The sequence below is a fragment of the Pelodiscus sinensis genome, chromosome 14 (genome assembly GCF_052426305.1).
Source record: "Pelodiscus sinensis isolate ZL-2025 chromosome 14, ASM5242630v1, whole genome shotgun sequence".
Taxonomy (NCBI): Eukaryota; Metazoa; Chordata; order Testudines; family Trionychidae; genus Pelodiscus; species Pelodiscus sinensis.
Window position 1 is genome coordinate 1,328,632 of NC_143065.1, and position 18,903 is coordinate 1,347,534.

The 18,903-nt window shown below is 41.7% G+C and overlaps 1 protein-coding gene across 4 annotated transcripts in view; it reads right to left on the reverse strand.

Moving 5' to 3' along the window:
- LRRC49 (leucine rich repeat containing 49) overlaps positions 1-18,903 on the reverse strand; it is a 129,744-nt gene that overhangs the window by 73,159 nt on the left and 37,682 nt on the right. For 3 of the 4 annotated variants that reach the window (XM_075897737.2, XM_075897738.2, XM_089781872.1), the window contains exons 8-9: positions 16,649-16,792; positions 3,463-3,524 (exon numbers count right to left, since the gene is read on the reverse strand). In XM_075897737.2, the coding sequence (XP_075753852.2) occupies positions 3,463-3,524; positions 16,649-16,792 (206 nt within the window). Of the gene's footprint in view, positions 1-3,462; positions 3,525-16,648; positions 16,793-18,903 lie in introns of those variants that run through there. The other variant, XM_075897739.2, reaches the window with a different exon arrangement.

The following is an 18,903-nucleotide window of genomic DNA, read 5'->3' on the forward strand; positions in this document are numbered from 1 at the left end:
GCTTCAGATGGAGTACTGTGTCCAGTTCTGGGCACCACATTTCAAGAAAGATGTGAAGAAATTGGAGAAGGTCCAGAGAAGAGCAACAGAAATAATTAAAGGTCTAGAAAACAAGACATATGAGGGAAGACTGAAAAAACTGGGCTTGTTTAGTATCCTGTCTTCCAACAGTAGCCAATTCTGGGTGCTTCAGAAGGCATCAACAGAAGAGGCATTCATCAAATGATCTCCCTGTCACCCACTCTCAGCTTCTGGCAAATAGAAGCAAGGGACACTATTCCTGCCCATCATGTTATGTTAGTGAAGGAATGAATAACATTTCATTATTCTATATTTCCATACCATTCATGATTGTCTAGGCCTCAAACACATCCTCCCCGCCTCCCCCCCTTTAGTCCTTTCTTTTCCAAGCTGAAAAGTCCCAGTCTTATTAATCTCTCCTTATATGGAAACTGTTCCTTACCCCTAATAATTTCTATTGCCCTTTCTGTACTTTTTTCCAAATCCAAGATACCTTTTTTTAGATCTGCATACAGGTATTCAAGATGTGGACATACCATGACTTTTATATAAAGGCAATATGATATTTTCTGTTTTATTATCTAATCCTCTCCTAATGTAATGTGAAGAAGTAGGTTGTGCCCATGAAAGCTCATGATACCATCTACAATGTTTTGTTAGTCTTTAAGGTGCTAGTAGACAGTTGTTTTTTAATATTCTGTTAGTTTTTTTAGTTTTTAGACTGCCACTGCACATTGAGCAGATTTTTTCTCAGAACTCTCCACAATGACTCCAAGATTCCTTGAATGGTAACAGCTATTTTAGATCCCATCATTTTTCTGTGTATAGTTGGGATTATATTCTTCCATGTGCATTAGTTTGCATTTCTCAACACTGAATTCCATCTGCCTTTGTGTTGCCCGATCACCCAGTTTTGTGAGATCCCTTTGTAAATCCTTGTGGTCAGGTTTGGACTTAACTATTTTGAGTAATTTTGTAGTATCTGCAAATGTTGCCATCTCACAATTTACCCCTTTTTCAGGAACTCAGCTTGCCCCCCCCCCAACCCTCCCTAAATGGCAACCAAGTTAATGGGAATTTTCATGCTAACTGATGAATACAGCAATACTCCATGTTAAAATTGTGTCTCAAGTTCCCATTAAACTTGCCAATTTTCAGTTTAAATGCCTTGGTCAAGTCAAACTGCATTGGGCAATATATTAGTACAAAACTGGTCATAACACATTTTTTAAATAATTTCTCTGATACCAAACATGTCACTTATATAATACAAAATGCATATTCAGTGCTCTCTCACCTCCGTGGTGAAATGGCATGCCAAGATTTCAAAACGTCAGCAAACCAAATGCTGCCACCACCACATGGTGATAGACATGTAAAGCATCAGGTTAGTCCAAACAAAGTTCATAGAGTAGAAAAGTGCAATTTTCATCTGCTTTCTTATTTTTTTAAACTGATCTCAACTCTAAACCAAACTAGACATTATATACTTGCAAGATAATATTTAAGGTGTAGACATATCCTACTTAGGAACAAATTCTAAGACTGAGATGTGCACACATTGCTTCACTGCAACCACACCAAATACATTATAAAAGCAAGCAAGCTATTTGAAAATCACCTACAGATTATGTAAGCAATTGGATTTTTCAAGCTTATTTTCAAGTGCTTTTTTCTCCTTGTATATTGCAATACAGGCAGTCCCCGGGTTACGTACAAGATAGGGACTGTAGGTTTGTTCTTAAGTTGAATTTGTATGTAAATCGGAACTGGTACATATTGTAGGGGAAACTCTAGCCAAACATTTCTCCAGAGCTCAGTTTTATTCTCCCACAACTCACTTCCCTCAGTCCTTTATTCTCAAGCTGAGGTGTCTGCTGAGAAGAGCCGCTCCGCGTCTCCTTGGTCTGCTGGGGGTGGCGCTAGCTTCACATCTCCCTGGTCTGCTGGGGGGAAGCAGCTAGTGCGGGGTTGTCTCACCCCGTTTGTAAGTAGGGATCCGATGTAAGTCGGATCCATGTAACCCGGGGACTGCCTGTATATATATATAATTTTGTATAAAAAATTGTGGGAGAGGAGACTGAGAGCTGGATGAGTTTACTAGGTCAGTTATATAAAATGATAAAGCAATTAACACTGACTGCAGCAATACTTCCTGGTGACAGGGGAACTGGCCACTGCAGTCCTCCAACTGCTAAAACCTGTTTAGGATATTTGTTGGCAGAATAGAAACAAAAAGTATGTTTGAAATTTGGGAGCCAACGATTATTCAACAAATAAAATGCTAATCTCTATCTACTACTATCCAAATTTAAAACAGGAAGCAGAGGCACGAGCAGATTAATTCATGTGCAATAGCTTTAGTAAAAGCTCATATTTGATTTTCAAACTTTATTTTTAATATCTAGTAATTTTAGGGGTAAATGCTGCATCACTGTATTAAGACCTTAAGGGTCACAAACAAGTAAATTGTAGGTCTTTGCAAAGAATAAAATAAAGGTCTGCATGAAATACTTTAACTTACTAGCATAATAAAACCTTAACATTAATTATAACTTACATCTTTCATAAATTACATCTCTATAAAGAGAATAAGTACTTAAAAAACATAATACATTTTGCCAGCAATAAAGGAATGTAGTACCTTTTCTAGGTCTCTAATAAAATAATTTGATTAAGTTAAATATAGAGCTATTGAGAAATCTACAACAATTAAGATATGAGCAACCATAAATTGCTCTGTTAGCAAAATAGTGCATGCAGTACTTTTTAAAATTAAGTTTTTAAAATTTTGGGATGGTTATAAATACAGAATCCAGTATTTGAAAATACAGTTAGAATACAGATGCAGATGATAAATGCTTCTATACATTTATAATGAAACATGTTAATCAGTTTTTAAAATAATAGAAATATTACTGAGAAAACTGAATTATGTTTTGATGGCCTGGTTTGAAAGAGTGACACAATAATTAATATAGATTGCAGCTTAAGGGAACAAAAGATATTCATAAAGCAGTACAAATTAAGAATAATCTAGTCACATTAAACAAACAGATTTTCATTCAAGATTTTATGTTGAGATGAATGCATACAATGGATTATATGTTAAATGCAACACATATAAACATAAATGTAATATAGTGTTAAACAGATACTTAAATTAACACTAAAATGATACAGTATTTACAATCCTATTTTCATAACTATAATCTGTATGATCATCTTTAAACATAGTAGAATCTTCCACTGTACATTTAAAGGATGAGGGTTTCAAGAACTTTGGTTTCAATTATTTTGTATAATCTTAACATTGTATATTTCTTATTCAATCTGCTATATTAGAAAAATGTAACTACCAATAAATTATTCCAATTTTAACTAAATACAGCTGCAACGTTATACTTAAGTTACTGATAAGCAAACTGGTAGCCCCCTTACCTAGATATATTGTTAAAGCTGAGAAACAGATGTTGGAGGCAGGGCAAAGTATCCACATCTTTCTAGAAAGAATGAGAAGCAAATTCATGAGGGGAAAAAGAACATCTTTTGAACCTCTCTACTTGTCCTGATGATGATATATACACATTTCTATTTTCTGTAACCTTGCTGCAACATTGATTTCTGTTGAACATGCAGCTCCACTCCTCTCTGGTGCAGACTTCAAGGGAGTGCTTCAGTGCAGATATCTATTCTGCAGAACAAGCTGCACCACTTGCAAGGTAAATAGCTAAATAGCTTTAAAGAGAAAGAGCTGATAACCTTTTTTAACAGGCTTTCAGGAAAAGAGCCAAGGTGCTTGCCTCAGCATTCAAGCTTCAGGCAAGCATACTGTAATCAAACTGCATAAATATTAATTTGATTTTGTGACCATTCTGCACTAAAATTTCCAAGTGTAAACTCATAAATTAGCTTCCAAATTGCAGTAGCCGTACTGTCAGTGAAAGACTTAAATAAGGATTCTCCCCTATCAACCAACTCACTAGCTTTTAAATTATACAAAAATCCCAGACACAAAAAACAACATATAGATAGCTTTTAAAAGATTTTACTCCAGAGTCGATGTATTTTAACTATGTAAAACTGTTATAAATGTTTTAACATGCTATTATAAATCCTTTGGAATATTTGAAATAACTTCTAATTCAACATGTTGAAAAAGAAAATAAGAGCAAGTGGTATTTGCAAAATACAAATCCACATTTATTAGAAACAGTGGTCTGTCGTTATCTATCCACACACTCATTTATTACATTAAGTACATCTCCCCACCCTGTATAAAACTATTCTCCAACTTGCAGCTGTGGATATGAACACACCTAATCCAAGTACTAGGAGACTGGCGCAGGGGCAGGCCATTTGTTTGTTTGTTTTTCCAGTAGGTAGGCCCATATTCCCACCCTCCATCAGATTTACTCTCCATGACTTATACTTGTGATTATAATGTAGCACTTTAAAGACTAACAAGATGGTTTATTAGATGATGAGCTTTCGTGGGCCAGACCCACTTCCTCAGATCAAATAGTGGAAGAAAGTAGTCACAACCATATATACCAAAGGATACAATTAAAAAAAATGAACAAATATGAAAAGGACAAATCACATTGCAGAACAGAAGGGGGATGCGGGGGGGTGGGAAGGGGGAGGAAGGAAGGTAAGTGTCTGTGAATTGCTGATATTAAAGGTAGGGAGAGTGGGATGTTTGTGAGTTAATGGTATTACAGGTGATAATTGGGGAAACTGTCTTGGTAATGGGTGAGAAAGTTCAAATTCTTGTTAAGTCCTTGTTGGCAAGTGTCGAATTTTAACATGAATGACAGTTCAGAGGATTCCCTTTCAAGTGCAGATGTAAAAGGTCTTTGTAGCAGAATGCAGGTGGCTAAGTCATTTAGAGAGTGTCCTTTCTGGTTTAAGTGGCAAGAAACTGTTTTCTCTTTGTGATCTTGTCTGATATCTGTTTTGTGGGCATTAATCCTTTGGCGAAGTGTCTGAGATGTTTGTCCAATGTACATAGCAGACGGACACTTTCGGCACATGATAGCATAGATTATATTTCTGGATGCGCAGGAATATGTGTTCTTGATCTTATAACTCACTTGGTTAGGTCCAATAATGGTATCAGCAGAATGAATATGTGGACAAAGCTGGCAACGGGGTTTGTTGCAAGGGAAGGTACCAGGGTTGGTATTAGTGTGGTATGTCCTGTGGTGGTTGGTAAGAATCATCTTGAGGTTAGGTGGTTGTCTATAGGAGACTATGGGTCTGTCTCCCAGAGCCTCTTTGAGTATGGTATCCTGTTCCAATATAGGCTGTAGTTTATTGATAATGTGTTGGACAGGTTTAAGTTGGGGGTTGTAGGTGATGACAAGTGGTGTTCTATTGTTGGTTTTCTTGGGTCTGTCTTGAAGTAGATGGTTTCTAGGTATTCGTCTGGCTCTTTCAATTTGCTTTTTTATTTCTCTGGGTGGGTAGTTGAGATTTATAAATGCTTGGTAGAGATCCTGAAGCTTCTGGTCTCTGTCAGTGGGATTAGAGCAGATGCGGTTGTATCGAAGGGCTTGGCTATAGACGATGGATCGTGTGGTGTGTTCTGGATGGGAGCTGGATGCATGTAGGTAACTGTATGAGTCGGTGGGTTTTCTGTAGAGAGTGGTGTCTAATTTTCCATTGTTGATTTGTACGGTGGTGTCCAGGAAGTGGATCTCTCGTGTAGAATGGTCCAGGCTAAGGTTGATGGTGGGGTGTAGGTTGTTGAAATCTCTGTGGAATATCTCCAGTGTTTCTTGGCCATGTGTCCAGATCATAAAGATGTCATCGATGTACTGTAGGTAGAGGAAGGGTGAAAGGGGACGGGAGTTGAGGAAACGTTGTTCTAGGTCAGCCATAAAGATGTTAGCATACTGTGGGGCCATGCGTGTACCCATGGCTGTGCCGCTGATCTGGAGGTATAAGTTGTTCTCAAACTGGAAATAATTGTGGGTGAGAACAAAGTTACATAGGTCTGCTATCAGGTTGGCAGTAGTGTCCTCTGGGATAGTGTTTCTAATTGCTTGTAATCCGTCTTCATGTGGGATGTTGGTATATAGAGCTTCTACATCCATGGTGGCAAATACTATTTGATCTGAGGAAGTGGGTCTGGCCCACGAAAGCTCATCATCTAATAAACCATCTTGTTAGTCTTTAAAGTGCTGCATTGTCCTGCATTTTGCTTCAACTACCCCAGACTAACACGGCTGCATTTCTATCACTTGTGATTATGGCTGATGTGGGGAAAGAGCAGGACAGAAATAAACCTACAAGCTAGATGTTAAGAGATTGTGTGCATGGTGATTCTTACTCAAATCCTCAGTGTCTAGCTGATCACAATACTGTGGGATGTGACGGAATTTTCTTTGGATCGTAGTCTGCCATAGACACCATGATTTTTACAGCTGCCAACCCTCCAGGAATGTCCTGGGATCTCCAGAAACTAAAAATTAATATTGTAATGTGATAGAACCTCCAAGAATATGTCCAACCAAAATTGGCAACCCTGCACTGGAATAGCTTGCAAACATCTCAAATATGGGTATATGTTCACCCCAGGTACTGTACAGAGGACACAGACTAACTGAATTCCTGCTTCCTCCAGTTTAGCTCATTCAGGCAGAGGCTCTATGCTCTGGACAAAAACTGCCCCTTGTGGGGCTGGAACAGTCCCCTGCCTGCAGCAGGCAGAGCGCTCCTCAAGCCACCACTGGTTGGTTACCAGTTAACTAGAACCAGAAAGCATCACCTCATGTCTTTGGGTTCCTAACATGATTTCTGAAATCTTTGGGTTAGCAATACTGCTGCTTAAGATTAACTAAGATTTGAAGTTGCAACTAACATATAAGATATTTGTATTCCATAATTATTCTGTCACGTTATATTAGGTACACCACCCACAGCATCTGTGCAAAAGAAACCTATTCTTTTTAGTACCAAAATTAAATGATAATTCTTCTATTTTAGTCCTGAAATAAAAGAGGTCTGTTTACCCCATCTACTCCTGAGTCTCCTGTTTCTTCTCTAATACATAGAATTTTGGGATACTTCCCATTGACTCCTGGGACCTAAATCAAGTGTATCTGGTTCTACATAGGGTAGTGGTGGTTGGAGACTTTCTTCTGGGGGGGAACAAAAGGACCCATCTGTCACCTTGACATGACGTCCCGGGATGCATGTTGCCCGTCAGGAGCCCATATCTGAGACGTGGTGCAGGAACTGTCAAGGATCATCCAGCCCTCTGATTACTATCCCATACTACTCTTTGATGTGGGCACTAATGATACTGCAAGGTGTGACCCAGAGCAGATTAAAAGTGACTACAAGGCTCAGAGTATGGGTGAAGGAGTCTGGAATGCAGGTGATGTCCTTGTCAGTCCTTCTGGTCAAAGATAGGGGTCCACGCAGAAACAGGTGCATCCTGGAGGTGAATCCTTGGCTGTAAAGATGGAGTCACCAGGAGGTCTCTGACTTTCCTGATCATGGGATGCTGTTCCAAAAAGAGGGACTGCTAAGCAGAGATGGGGTTCACCTATCAAGGAAGGGGAAAGGAGTATTTGGATATAGATTGGCTAACCTGGTGAGGAGGACTTCAAACTAGGTTCGAGGAGACAGGTGACCAAAGCCCACAGGTAAGCAGACCTGGGAGAGGGGTCAGAAATTGGGAGGGGAGCATTGGCTATAATAGCAGAGATAAAGGAGAGACCAGGCAGAATGGGGGGGACGGGGACATGTCAGTATCTTAGTGTACTTTATCCAAATGTAAGAAATGTGGGGAATAAGGAGGAACAACTTGAAATGCTAGTAAATAAATACAACTATGTCATAGATGGTATCACAGAGACACGATAGGATAATATTCATGATTGGAATATTGGTATAGAAGGGTACAGCTTGCTCAGGAAGGATAGGCAAGGAAAAAGGGAGGAGGGGTTGCCTTATATATTAAAAATGTATATACTTGGACTCAGGTTGAGATGGACATGATAGACAGACTTGTTGAGAGTCACTGGGTAAGGTTAAAAGGGGTAAAAAACCAAGGATGATGTCATGCAAGGGGTCTACTACAGACCACCTAACCAGGAAGAAGAGGTGCATGAGGCTATTCTTAAACAGCTAACAAAATCATCCAAAGCACAGGATTTGGTGGTGATGGGGGACTTCAACTATTCCCTGTTCCACTCACTGGAACCCTCATTTTTGGCCCCACCTCAAAGTGTAGAGGGGCCCACAATTCCACTTATCCTGGAACCCCAGAAGAGTTAATCTGGCCTGAGGCCTTGAACCTCAGTACTACCTACCCTCCCTCCATGGGGCTGGGGTGCTAGAGGAGGGAGGTGTCTCAGTTGGAGCCACATCAGTGAAGCTTGGAGGAGCTGTTTTTTGCATCTCACTTGTGTGATCCCTGACTGATTTTTCTGTGGGTCAGTGACCCCTGACCCAAAACAGGTTCCCCACCCATCCCATCAATAAATACAATGCTGAAACATGTGTGTTAAACATTATTTTAATTAAAAATGAAGCCTGGCCAAACAGCCCACAATTGGGGCCAAGCCCCCATCTGGCCACAGCATCATAACACTCCTGCATCCCCACACACACTCCAACCCTAAGCCTATCATACACCGGAACCCCCTGGCCTAAAGCCTCTCACGTCCCCAGTCTTCTGCCACATCAATACTGCACAATCTACACACTGCAAATCTGTGTCCTGTGCCCATCATACTCCCAAACACTCTGCCCTGAGCCCCTCATATGCCCAGACCTCAACTCCTACACCCTCACATCCACAAGCCTGTGGTTTGCTCAGCACTCCAACCCTCCAGCTGACCCCAACACTCTCCAGCCTGAAGTCCCCTCCCTGAGCCAGCAGCTCCTTCTCCCCCTCCTCCTGCACCCAAAATCCCTCCCAGAGCTTGCACCTTTCACCCCTTCCCACATCCAAATCCCCCATTCCAAACCCAGGATTTCCCAACTTGTGAAGAAAGTGAAGCACCATCCTTCACATGAAATTCATTTAGTTTCTCTTATTTCTTATGTTAAATTACATTTATATTAAATTTTTTACCAAGAAAAATTATTTGTGCTTATTTTTAATTTTAAATAATTTTTGTATACCAAATTTTTGTGTTTATTTTAAATTACGAATTGAATTTTTTGTTAAAGGGGGGGTTGGAGGATGGTAAAGAAGAGGTGGGGGGCATGAGGGTTTCTCAAAAATCAAACAGGGGCATGATGTCGAAAAGTTTGGGTACAACTGCACTACACTGTGGTTCCATGCCAAAATAGATCTTATGGCCCTGTTACGATGCTATTGGAAATACACTTAAATGCAACATCCTTATATCAATATAAGTATTACAATAGGACCTACTACTCTGGTGTCTCAGTATGAGAGGGTACAGAAACACTCTGGCAAAGAAACTACTTCAAGCCTAGTGTTTCATCTACTATACATTTGAGAGATTTTGTCTGTCTGTCTGTTCAGGAACTCCTCCTGAACGAGAAGAGCCAGGACCACCAAATTTGGAATGCAGTTTCCTCTTATCATAACTTAAAGCAAATTAAGGGTTTGGTTGTGCAGGGTGAAGAGGTGCTGAAGCTCTTCCCCCAACCTGATTCATACAGGAACATTGTTGGCTGTTCCCCTTCATCAGGGAGCCAGGGAGAAGTGCACAGTTTGCTCCATTCCTTACTCTGGCTGGATAGTCCAGGGGGCAGATAGGCCTGGACCTGCCCCAATCAGGGGAAGTACACCCCTCCTGCAGCTGTGCCTGTTGGCACTGCACTAGCCATAGACAGGCACTTCTTATGTGGCCCCAAGCTCCTGGAGTGAGAGAGGGTTGGAGTAGTCCTCTCCCCAAGGCAGCCTTCATACTAAATCCTTCATCCACAGCCCCACACCACAGCAATGATTTAAATGAAGAAAAACAAAAATTAATTGAGTTAAGGACCCAAGCAACAAAAGGTAAATCTTCTAGTACACTATAATAAACAAGTGATATCACTGCTGGTTATCGCACCTTAGCCAAAGCCAGAAGAAGGAGTTTTAGGGTAGTGTCATGTCCTTTTGCCCTTTCAAGACAAGACAAAGCGCTGGGCCCACTTATCAAGGTTTTCTTATTTTATTTTGACATATTTCTTCTAAATGACTGCTCTAACCATTTCTTTTTTATATATATATATATATATATATATATATATATATAAACTAATTATTCATTGCACCTGGAGCCCAACTGCATTTTCTTTATTTCTATTACTTCACCCCAAACATTAAAATAAGATAAGACTGGTATTTCAAAGGCCATAAGAACTTTAATACAAACTGCTCTTCTTTCCTGTGATCTCATTCTTTTTGGTCATGTGCTTCTTTGTCTATCGCTTATGCTAACATTCAAACTCAACTAAAAAAAACCCCCAGCTTAGGCCTTTCCCCTTTACCCCTGTGACAGAACGTTACAGTGAAAATGTAAAAATAATATACTGCATTAATTAACTAGATAACATCTTCTAGAACTCAATTTCTAATAACTTTGAATTAAAATAGACCAAAGAGAAAGCACCTTCACTAAAATTACAATGACCCAAGACTGAGCATGAACATAATTTTTCTTTAACCAAGCCAAAAATATACTGAGACCAAGAACTGACTCAACAGATGCCATAGCCCAAACTAGAGATGCTATCGTGTAATTGAATTGTTATCTAACCGCAAGAAATCTTAGCAGTTACAAAACTATTCGATAGTCCCTGGGGGCAGAGCCGGCAGCCAGTGCACTCCCATTGCCACTCCTCTGAAGCCCCCTGCCACTCCATGCTGCTGCCTCTGTACCAGAGGAAGCAGCGTAGGGTGGCAGTTGGAGCTGGTCCGCAAGGGGAGTCAGTTTAAAAATCAGCTTCTTGCGCAGACCAGTTGTCTGCCACCCTACACTGCTGCTTCTGACACAGAGGTAGCAGCGTATGGTGGCAGCAGCCCCTTTCTGCAAGGAATCCGAGCTCCCCATGGACAGAGGTTGCTTCATGTGATGCAGAGTAGCCCCTGTCCGCAGCCTCTGTCCATGGCAGGCCCAGGCTTGCCACAGACAGAGGCTGCTCCATGAGATACAGAGCAGCCTCTGTCTGTGGGGAGCTCGGGCCCAACACACCTCTGATAAGAGGCAGGAGCGCAGGATGGGGGAAGGCAGTAATGCCAAGCTCATGCTGAGGGGAACAGGTTTTTAAGCCAGCTCCCCTCAGCACTCGCGCCTGCCTCCCCCGCCGCCTCTGTAAGAGAGGAAGGTGGGTCCGAGGACCCAGCACGCAAAGGGAGCCACCTTTCAGCCTACCTCCTCACCCCCTGCACTGCTGCCTCTCTATTAGGGATGTTAAATATCGGTTAATTGAATAGTTGAGTAACCTCATGAAATTTTATCGGTTAATCGACTATTGTAGAGTCCCTGAGGCAGGGCCAGCAGCCACTGTATCAGAAGCAGCAGCGTGGGGTGTCAGGTGGGACCTCGTCCACGAGGGGAGACAGTTTAAAAACCAGCTCCCCTCATGGAATGGCTTCCTGTCGCCCTATGCAGCTGCTTCTGAGAGAGTCACCAGTGTGGGGTGGCAGCAGTACCTGTCTGGTGGGGGAGTCTGAGCTCCCGGACCCAGTGAGAGCCAGAACTGAGCTGGGCTGCTTGTCCACCCGGCTCTTAATTCGTTTGAAATGCAGATCTGAAACTGGGGTAGGTACCGGACACAGCATGAACCAGGACTGAGCTGGGCTGTCTGCCCACCCAGCTCCCAATACACTTTAAATGCAGAGCCATAGCAGGGGTAGGTCCCAGACTCCTCACAAGCCAGGACGGAGGCAGGCTGCATGCCAGCCTGCTAAAAAATGTACTGGCAGGGAGAGAGAAATGCGTGTAGTCTAGAGCATTAACCTATAAACCTTTACTTATCGGTTAATCGACTTTACTATTACACCCCTACTCTCTATCAGAGTGAGCAGCACAGGGGTGGGAAGATAGATGGAGCCAATGCTCATGGGAAAGTTGGCTTTTAAACCAGCTTCTCACAGGCTCCCGCTCCCCTCTTGCTGCCTCTGATACAGGCAGTAAGCGGGGGCAGGAATGCACGTAGTGGACAAGATTAACTGATAAGCCTAGGCGTATCAGTTAATACACGATGACGTTCCTAGCCCAAACATGTTAATTCTTAAAAATGCAATAATTTAAAGAGACAAATATATCTACCATATACTAGTCAATCATTTGGAGGATAGAGACATAATTCAAAATGACCTTAGCAAGTTAGAGAAATGGTCAGAGGTAAACAAGATGAGGTTTAATAAAGAGAAATGCAAAGTGCTCCACTTAGGAAGGAACAATCAGTTCCATACATACAAGATGGGAAGCGACTGTCTAGGAAGGAGCATGGCGGAAAGGGATCTAGGGGTCATAGTGGACCACAAGTTGAATATGAGTCAACAGTGTGATGCTGTTGCAAAAAAAGCAAATATGATTCTAGGTTGTATCAACAGGTGTGTTGTAAGCAAAACTCGTGAAGTCATTCTGCCGCTCTATTCTGCACTAGTTAGGCCTCAGCTGGAGTACTGTGTCCAGTTCTGGGCACCACATTTCAAGAAAGATGTGGAGAAATTGGAAAGGGTACAGAGAAGAGCGACAAGAATGATTAAAGGTTTAGAGAACATGACCTATGAAGCCAGGCTTCATGAACTGGGCTTGTTTAGTTTGGAAAAAAGAAGATTAAGGGGGGACATGATAGCGGTTTTCAAATATCTAAAAGGGTGTCACAAGGAGGAAGGCGAAAATTTGTTCCTCTTGGTTTCTGAGGACAGGACAAGGAGTAATGGGCTTAAAGTGCAGCAGGGGAAGTTTAGACTGGACATTAGGAAAAAATTCCTAACTGTCAGGGTGGTCAAATATTGGAATAAATTGCCAAGGGAGGTGGTGGAATCTCCCTGTCTGGAGATATTTAAGAACAGGTTAGATAGACATCTGTCAGGGATGGTGTAGACGGAGCTTGATCCTGCCTTGAGGGCGGGGGGCTGGACTCGATGACCTCTCGAGGTCCCTTCCAGTCCTATTATTCTATGATTCTATGATTATTTCCATGTTCTCATTGCTTCAGGAAGCAAAAACAATTATGGATAATTTGACACACTCCATGAACAGTTTAATACCCAAAAGATTCAAGAAAATATTCCTGAGGGAAAGAGAGCAGGCACTAAGCATAAAGATGAGCAATGGTATGACATGGAAAATTTTGATCACACAACATTTTTGCTGCTCTGCGGGTTTATTTGTTTTTAATATCCTTCACTAAATGATAGAAAACAAATACATCATCAAAACTCACAAAAGATGCCGAGTAAAATCTTGGCACTGCTGAATTTAATGACAAAATTCCCAAATAAACAGTAGTACTTGAGGTAACTCAGACCTACTTTAAAAAAAAAAGAAGGCCAAGGTGCACTAAGAGTTACAATCTACTTGTAAAAGGCAATCCTATCAACTTAGAAAAAGCAATGTTCGTACAGGGAAAGTTCTATCACTCTAAGGAAGGGTAGAAGGGAGAACTGCAAAATAGAGACAATGGATTTCAGGAAGGCGGATTTTGGTAAGATCAGAGAGCTGATAGGTAAGGTCCCATGGGAATCGAGACTGAGAGGAAAAACAACTGAGGAGAGTTGGCAGTTTTTCAAAGAGACATTGTTAAGGGCCCAAAAGCAAGTTATTCCGATGTGTTGGAAAGATAGAAAATATGGCAAAAGACCACCTTAGCTTAACCACGAGATCTTGCATGATCTAAAAATAAAAAAGGAGTCATACAAAAAAAGGCAAAGTAGGAAAAATTACAAAGAATGAATATAGGCAAACAGCACAGGAATGCAGGGGCAAGATTAGAAAGGCAAAGGCACAGAATGAGCTCAAATTAGCTACGGGAATAAAGGGAAACAAGAAGACTTTTTATAAATACATTAGAAGCAAGAGGAAGACCAAGGAAAGGGTAGGCCAACTAGTCACTGAGGAGGGAGCAACAGTAACCGGAAACTTGGAAATGGAAGAGATGCTCAATGTTTTCTTTGTTTTGGTCTTCACCGCGAAGTCTGTAGGAATGCCTAACATAGTGAATGCTAGTGGGAAGGGGGTAGTTTTAGAAGGTAAAATTAAAAACAAGTTAAAAATCACTTAGAAAAGTTAGATGCCAGGGCCTGATGAAATGCATCCTAGAATACTCAAGGAGCTGATAGAGGAGGTATCTGAGCCTCTAGCTATCATCTTTGGAAAATCATGGGAGACAGGAGAGATTCCAGAAGACTGGAAAAGGGCAAATATAGTGTCCATCTATAAAAAGGGAAATGAGAACAACCCAGGAAACTACTGACCAGTTAGTATAACTTCTGTGCCAGGGAAAATAATGGAGCAAGTAATTAAGGAAATCATCTGTAAACACTTGGAAAGTGGCAAGGTGATAGGGAACAGCCAGCATGGATTTGTAAAGAACAAATCATGTCAAACCGATCTGATAGCTTTCTTCAGTAGGATAACGAGTCTTGTGGATAAGGGAGAAGCTGTGGATGTGGTATACTTAGACCTTAGGAAGGAGTTCGATACGGTCTCGCATGTTATTCTTATCAATTAACTAGGTAAATACAACTTAGATGGGGCTACTATAAAGTGGGTGCATAACTGGCTGGATAACCGTACTCAGAGAGTAGTTATTAATGGTTCAGAATCCTGCTGGAAAGGCATAACACGTGGGATCCATAGGGGTCTGTTTTGGGACTGGCTCTGTTCAATATCTTCATGAATATCTAAGTGCTCCACTTAGGAAGGAACAATCAGTTTCATACATGCAGAACGGGAAGAGACTGTCTGGGAAGCAGTACGGCAGAAAGGGATCTAGGGGATATAGTGGACCACAAGTTGAATATGAGTCAGCAGTGTGATGCAGTTGCAAAGAAAGCAAACATGATTCTGGGGTGCATTAACAGGTGTGTTATGAGCAAGACGCGAGAAGGCATTCTTCCGCTCTACTCTGCACTGGTTAGGCCTCAAATGGAGTATTGTATTCAGTTCTGGGCACCGCATTTCAAGAAAGATGTGGAGAAATTGGACAGGGTCCAGAGAAGAGCAACAAGAATGATTAAAGGTCTAGAGAACATGACCTATGAGGGAAGGCTGAAGGAATTGGGTTTGTTTAGTTTAGAAAAGAGAAGATTGAGAGGGGACATGATAGCAGTTTTCAGCTATCTAAAAGGGTGTCATAAGGAGGAGGGAGAAAACTTGTTCATCTTGGCCTCTGGGGATAGAACAAGAAGCAATGGGCTTAAACTGTAGCAAGGGAGATTTAGGTTGGACATTAGGAAAAAGTTCCTAACTGTCAGGGTAGTCAAACACTGGAATAAATTGCCCAGGGAGGTTGTGGAATCTCCATCTGTGGAGATATTTAAGAGTAGGTTAGATTAATGTCTATCAGGGCTGGTCTAGACAGTATTTGGTCTTGCCATGGGGGTAGGGGACTGGACTCGATGACCTCTCAAGGTCCCTTCTACTCCTAGTAATTCCATGATTCTATGATTCTAAGGAGGAAGTTCCATTTGCGTGTGAATTCTGTTGACTATACATTCTATAAAGGAGGCTGACTATAAAAAAACCAAACTGCCCATTTTCTCAAATATCAGCTCAGCCAGTAGACTAAGAGTGGACTTTGCTATTATGAAGAAAAGCAAAAACAAAAACACAAGGAAACAAACCTGGAAATAGGAGCTGAAGCTTCTATTTTCTATTCAGCAAAACTCACAGTTCACTTTTCTCAGAAAATCATACACCAGTGGGCTAATTAATTGACATGATCTAAGATACAGCTCAAGGCAAGAGCTGCATATATTAACTTCTCGCCTTTGTTATTATGTACTATTTGTTTCTTTCCAAGCAGGGAATACTTCGTTCTAGGTATTCAGCAAAATAGCATTTTTTTTATTTTGTGTTATCTACTTTTTGTTAAGGTTATGTAATAAGAAACTGAAACATTATCTTTTGCTGACACAGATCTTCAATTATTGCTAAGGTATTTTCTCACTAACACAAAATGTTTGAAGGTATTGGTTAATTTTAAGTAAAACTGAAAAGTTTAAAATAATGTTTTTAGTTATCTTTTAAGTTCATACTGATTTTCTTTAACTGCTATATATAAAAAGAGAGGCTACTACTAAAAAAAAGTACTCGATGCCATCAATAGCTATGATTTTTAAGTTTAGGATATAGTCAGTATATTGTTTACTATATTTTTTGCTAGCTACTTAATCTATGCACCAGAACTGAATTGCTTCTTCAAGATTTCCTAACTTTTAGCACTTCAATTAGTACTAAGAAAGCTTCACAACTATAAATAATCATTTATATAAAATACCCACCCATATGTTATTTTTAGTTTAATTTAATTCACACAAAACTAAGCATAACAGCAACCATAAGTCGTAGGCAAATGAAAACAATATAGTTCTAGAACTGCACAATGCCAGCATGGTTCAAATCAAACTATAGTATTTTGCTAACTTTTTTGTGGGGGAAGGACAACAAATACTGACTTTGTCACTTACCATGGAGGTGATTTGATTATGACGCAAGTTAAGTTCAGTCAGTGAATCCAGTCCATTAAGGTTTTCTATGTAGCTTAAAAGATTTCTGGCAAGGTTTAACACTCTGAGTTCACCCAAATGATTGATATTTTCTATTTTAGCAATCTGTAAAGAGAAGCATAATTAACAGTGAACATATTGTGCCCAGTTTGCTTATACACGTGTTAGATATACATCTTAAAGCAATTTAGATACATACTAACATAATTCTACATTAGTTTTTATTTTTAATAGTAGATATTTATGTTTTCGGTTGACTTCCACTAGATTTCCAGCAGCCCACTGGAAATTATACAACATTATCCAGTTTACTAATGTTCTTTTTGGTCACGGAATGATGTAATTAAGTCAGCAGTCCTTATTCTTTATCATCAGAGCTCTCTGTGTTTATGCTGTGTGGGACAAATATGTGCTACTTCCAGGTGAAAGTAACCTAAATTTCTTACAGATACTATCCTATCACAACCCGCTCCTTCCCCAAGGGCTAACCGTGGGGAAGGGGGTGGCCATACAAAAGTACCAGCAAGAAATTTAAGAGTGGGGGTGGAGTGCAGGGAGCTCGGGGCAGAGGGTTCGGGTGTGTGTAGTGTACAAGAGTTAGGGCTGGGTATGGGAATGCAGGAGTCAAGGTTGGGATGTATGAGGGGCGCAGAGCAGGGCAGAAGGTTGGGGTATGTGGGAGGGTGCAAGAGTCAAGACTGGGGTGTATAAGGGACATAGGGTATGAGTAGGGTCTCAGGGCAGGGGTTTGGGGTGTATGGGGATGCAGGAGTTAAGGATGGGGATGCAGGAGTCATGGTTGTGTTGTATGAGGAGGGGGCTCAGGGCAGATGAGTTGGCGTGTGTGGAATGTGGGAGGGTACAGGAGTTAGGGCTGGGGACAAGGATGCAGGAGTCAAGACTGAGGTGTATGAGGAAGGGGCTCAGAGCAGAGGACTGGGTGAGTGAAGGGAGAGCTAAGGGAACATTTCAGGGGTGGGGGGCTTCAATTACCCTAGTCTCTGACTAGGGAGTGAGGCAAAGTTTTTTCTTTTTCTCACTACTGAGCAAGGCAAATTTCACATCCATGAGCCTTCCTTCTCTGCCCTCCCCTGGGCAGCCAGGAGTGAGAGCAGGCTGTGAAACTAGTCTCACTCCCTAGTCAACGAAAAGGGGGAAAAAATCATTCAGAGACTGGGGTAAGTGCAGCTGCAGCCCCCATTCCTCCTGAAATGGTGGGGGGCTCTGGGACGGGGCAGTTCTAGACACACACACACACACACACACACACACACACACACACACACACACACACACCCCATCAGCTCCTCTAACCTGTCAGGCTGCCTGTTTCTAGTGTGGCAGCCTGCAGAAAGCCAGGATCCAGGCTGGAAGTGCCCCAAACCTACCCCTGCAGCTAAGTGCCCCAGTCAGGCAGTTTCTTGCCAGAACGATGTACCAGGGTGCACTGGCTTTCTGTCACTTCTGGCTGCTTCTTCAATGTTCTGAGAGCCTTATTTCAAACCAGCCTTGCAAATTCACTCACTTCCCCAGCAAGCATGGTGCTTCCCAGGCCATCAATTTCTATCGAATGTAAGCTTTAACTGGAAAAAAATCTATAGCCCTTATGCTTGTGAAGAGAACTTTTTAAAAGGTGAACAGAGTGCAATGTGGAAGAGTGTGTAAAGTCTGCCCCCGCACTCCATAGCGCCTAGAAAGAACCACCAGCTGTTTTGAACAGTTGGCAGTCCACTGTAGGCAGCATGTGCCCCTGGGAGAAGACTTCGTTCGCACTCCACTCAGGGACTGGGGAGGGGTTGCACATGAAGTCTTTGCCCCTCGCCCCCATCCTGCAAGGGGTGCATAGCACCTAGAGTGAACCGCCAGCAGTTTTGAACAGCTAGCGGTTCCTTCAGGTATTGTATGTCCTTGGTGGGGGAAGGAGACTTGCATGCTCCCCAGTCCCAAAGTTGGCCTGAGGGCGGGAGAACAGCAGGGTGGCTGCGGTCTGGATCCACTGGCTTGGTTGGCCGGATCTGGCACGCAGAGGCTGCCTTGCCCACCTCTGTTCTAAATGGTCCTTGCTTCTATCGCTGCTGCAGAAATCTGGGTTTCATTAGTAATTTATGGAGATGTTATTTATAACTTTTCTTAGTCATAAGTCTCTGTCAACAGTAATGGAATTCTTTCCTTCTTTTCTATCACCCTTTTTAATACAAAGACATACCTGCTTTAGC